Source organism: Dendroctonus ponderosae, unplaced genomic scaffold, assembly GCF_020466585.1.
Source record: "Dendroctonus ponderosae isolate FM_Combo_2020 unplaced genomic scaffold, Dpon_F_20191213v2 Dpon_F_20191213_5, whole genome shotgun sequence".
In the NCBI taxonomy this organism is placed as follows: domain Eukaryota; kingdom Metazoa; phylum Arthropoda; class Insecta; order Coleoptera; family Curculionidae; genus Dendroctonus; species Dendroctonus ponderosae.
The window spans coordinates 14,782,988-14,785,042 of NW_026018715.1; the positions used below are offsets into that span (position 1 = coordinate 14,782,988).

At 42.5% G+C, this 2,055-nt stretch overlaps 2 protein-coding genes across 2 annotated transcripts in view; one reads left to right on the forward strand and one right to left on the reverse strand.

Annotated features, from left to right (window-relative positions):
* The window catches only part of LOC109542086 (equilibrative nucleoside transporter 1), a 42,772-nt gene that overhangs the window by 24,847 nt on the left and 15,870 nt on the right, over window positions 1–2,055 (forward strand). The window lies entirely within an intron of this gene.
* On the reverse strand, window positions 817–1,962 carry LOC125504436. Its single transcript, XM_048666382.1, has 4 exons — window positions 1,852–1,962; window positions 1,659–1,795; window positions 1,475–1,604; window positions 817–1,422 (listed from the first exon to the last, which is right to left on the reverse strand). Exons 1-4 carry the CDS (start codon window positions 1,913–1,915, stop codon window positions 1,025–1,027), a joined length of 729 nt encoding a protein of 242 aa, XP_048522339.1. The 5' UTR covers window positions 1,916–1,962; the 3' UTR covers window positions 817–1,024.

Sequence of the window (2,055 nt, forward strand, 5' to 3'; positions counted from 1 at the left end):
CTCTGGAATGATGTAAAACCGAGCGTTCTTGCTCATTTTGCTTCCGAGAAACATGCAAAACGGGACGGAAAACATGAAATTTTGCAATAATCTTGGGCCACCCTTGCTCAAAACGACGATCATTTTTCTAATTTCATAGATAACAGAAGACTCCGCCCCTGCTATATGGGTAAAGATCACAAAAAAAATTATCTTAAAGGGCAATTTTTGGACATTTTTTCGAAACCAAGTCGGCAAAACACCCAGGCGAATTTTCAAATTTGCTTAAGACCGTTCTTATATGCAAATTATCTGAGGCAGAAAAAAGGAACTTTGGATCGTGGTACGGACCAGAGGTTCCTATAAATATCAAAAAATCAGTTAGCTAAGCTGTATTTTGCAAATTTTTTGAAAATGAACAAATTGCCAAAACAAGCGAGACAAATTTCAAAAAAATATTTCCCTGAAACGACTGGAGATAGACTGAAGCAGTCGGCGACGTCTGATTGAGCAAAATATGTGCAAAAATCCTGGAAAAATAGACTCTAAAACGGAATTTTCAAATTTCTAGAAATGGTTCTTGCTTGCAAATTATGCGAGGTAGAAAAAAGAAGCTTTGGATCCTGATAGGGAGCAGACTTTGCTCTAAGTGTCGAAAATGTCTGGCAAACTGAATTGTTCAACAGTTTTTGATAAAGAAATCGAAAACAGAGCAAACTGGAGAACAACGACCGATCAAGCAAATCCTCCTGTATATGTTCAAAAACCTTCTAAAGAACATTTTGGGACTTTGGAGCGACAGCTTCTAACGTCAAAAAGTCGTTTCTCCAAAACCGCTAGAAACAGAACAAAGCCGAGTGTAGCAACCGATAGAGCAAAATCTCTTCTATAAGCAAAAAATTAGCGAAAATGTGCAATATTTGACTTCAAATCGTGCAAGCCAAGTTTCCTGAACGCATTTTTCCTAAACCGGAAAGAAAAAGTCAGGCTCTGGTGCCAAAATTTTGAAAAAAATAGCTCCAAAAGCCTGAAAAACTCGCCAGTTTCAAGCTCCGGGAAAATTACCATCGTCAAACAAATCTCCAAGAAACGAGTACCGCACATGCTTCATTATGTCCAAGACGTCCCATGGATGCGAGGACGTTCTCTCCTGAGGATAATCGTCTATCACTTTAACATGAATCCGCTTCCCCTCTGCAGGTTCCTCCTCCACGTTCCTCCGGACTCTGATCTGGAACACCTCCGTATGTTGAGTGCCAGTAATGATGTTCTTGGCGTTGGCTGTTAAGTCCTCCGCCTCCCATTGAGGAGGTTTGGCCGCAGGCCTCTCAACACTCAACCATGCAGGCTGAGAATTTTCAGATCTGCTCGACCTTGCATGGAAGGGAGCCTCCGGCTCTTGGATGTCGTTCATCATTTCCTTGCTGGACACTGAAGCTATAGCTGGAAATTGGCGCGTTGTTTGATTAGCTTCACCTCAAAATTGCCCCACTACCAGTCTTCATCTTCATCACAGTGTGGCAAAAGTGAGTGAGGGACATCAGGCTGTCCTTCAAAAAATCCCTGCAGAATTCCGAACCGGTTTCCTCATCTTGGAATGTGTTTTGTGGCTCAGCGGCACTCAGCTGGAAAATTTAGGACTGACGTAGTGGATGTTTACTTTTCGCGCTCTTCCAAACCTTCACTCTGGTGGCTTGATGAAGGCCGAGAAACTCCAAAGTGTCCTGCTGAAGATGTGAGCATTTTCCATCCACATGCGTGAAAAAAATCACTATATTGAACGCTTTCTTCGGTCCGTCTTCTACAATTTTTACCTCTAGAAACACACGCTTTAAGAAACTGTAGGCTTGGGTTCTCACTGTCGTTGGTTACCAGCGCAAGAGCCCAGCAGCCAATTGCAAAGAAACAGAATAGAATAGCGCAAAAATCGCTCCATGTCAGTGCCAAGTATATTGATTGACGTAATGATGAGCACTAATGGGTTTTTCGCGTTTTTAGGCCGTCGTTCGGTAGAATTTCTTCCTGACGTTTCGCCAGCACGAGTGGCTTGCATCTTCAGAAGTGGTTTTATTTATG

Bases quoted from the DNA above. Each gene is read 5' to 3' on its own strand.
- LOC125504436 (XM_048666382.1), bottom strand. From the start codon at position 1,915: ATGGAGCGATTTTTGCGCTATTCTATTCTGTTTCTTTGCAATTGGCTG. The intron at 1,605-1,658 runs GTTTGGAAGAGC...TAAATTTTCCAG, and splicing joins ATCAAGCCACCAGAGTGAAG to CTGAGTGCCGCTGAGCCACA. The intron at 1,423-1,474 runs GTAGTGGGGCAA...GCCAATTTCCAG, and splicing joins TGTGATGAAGATGAAGACTG to CTATAGCTTCAGTGTCCAGC.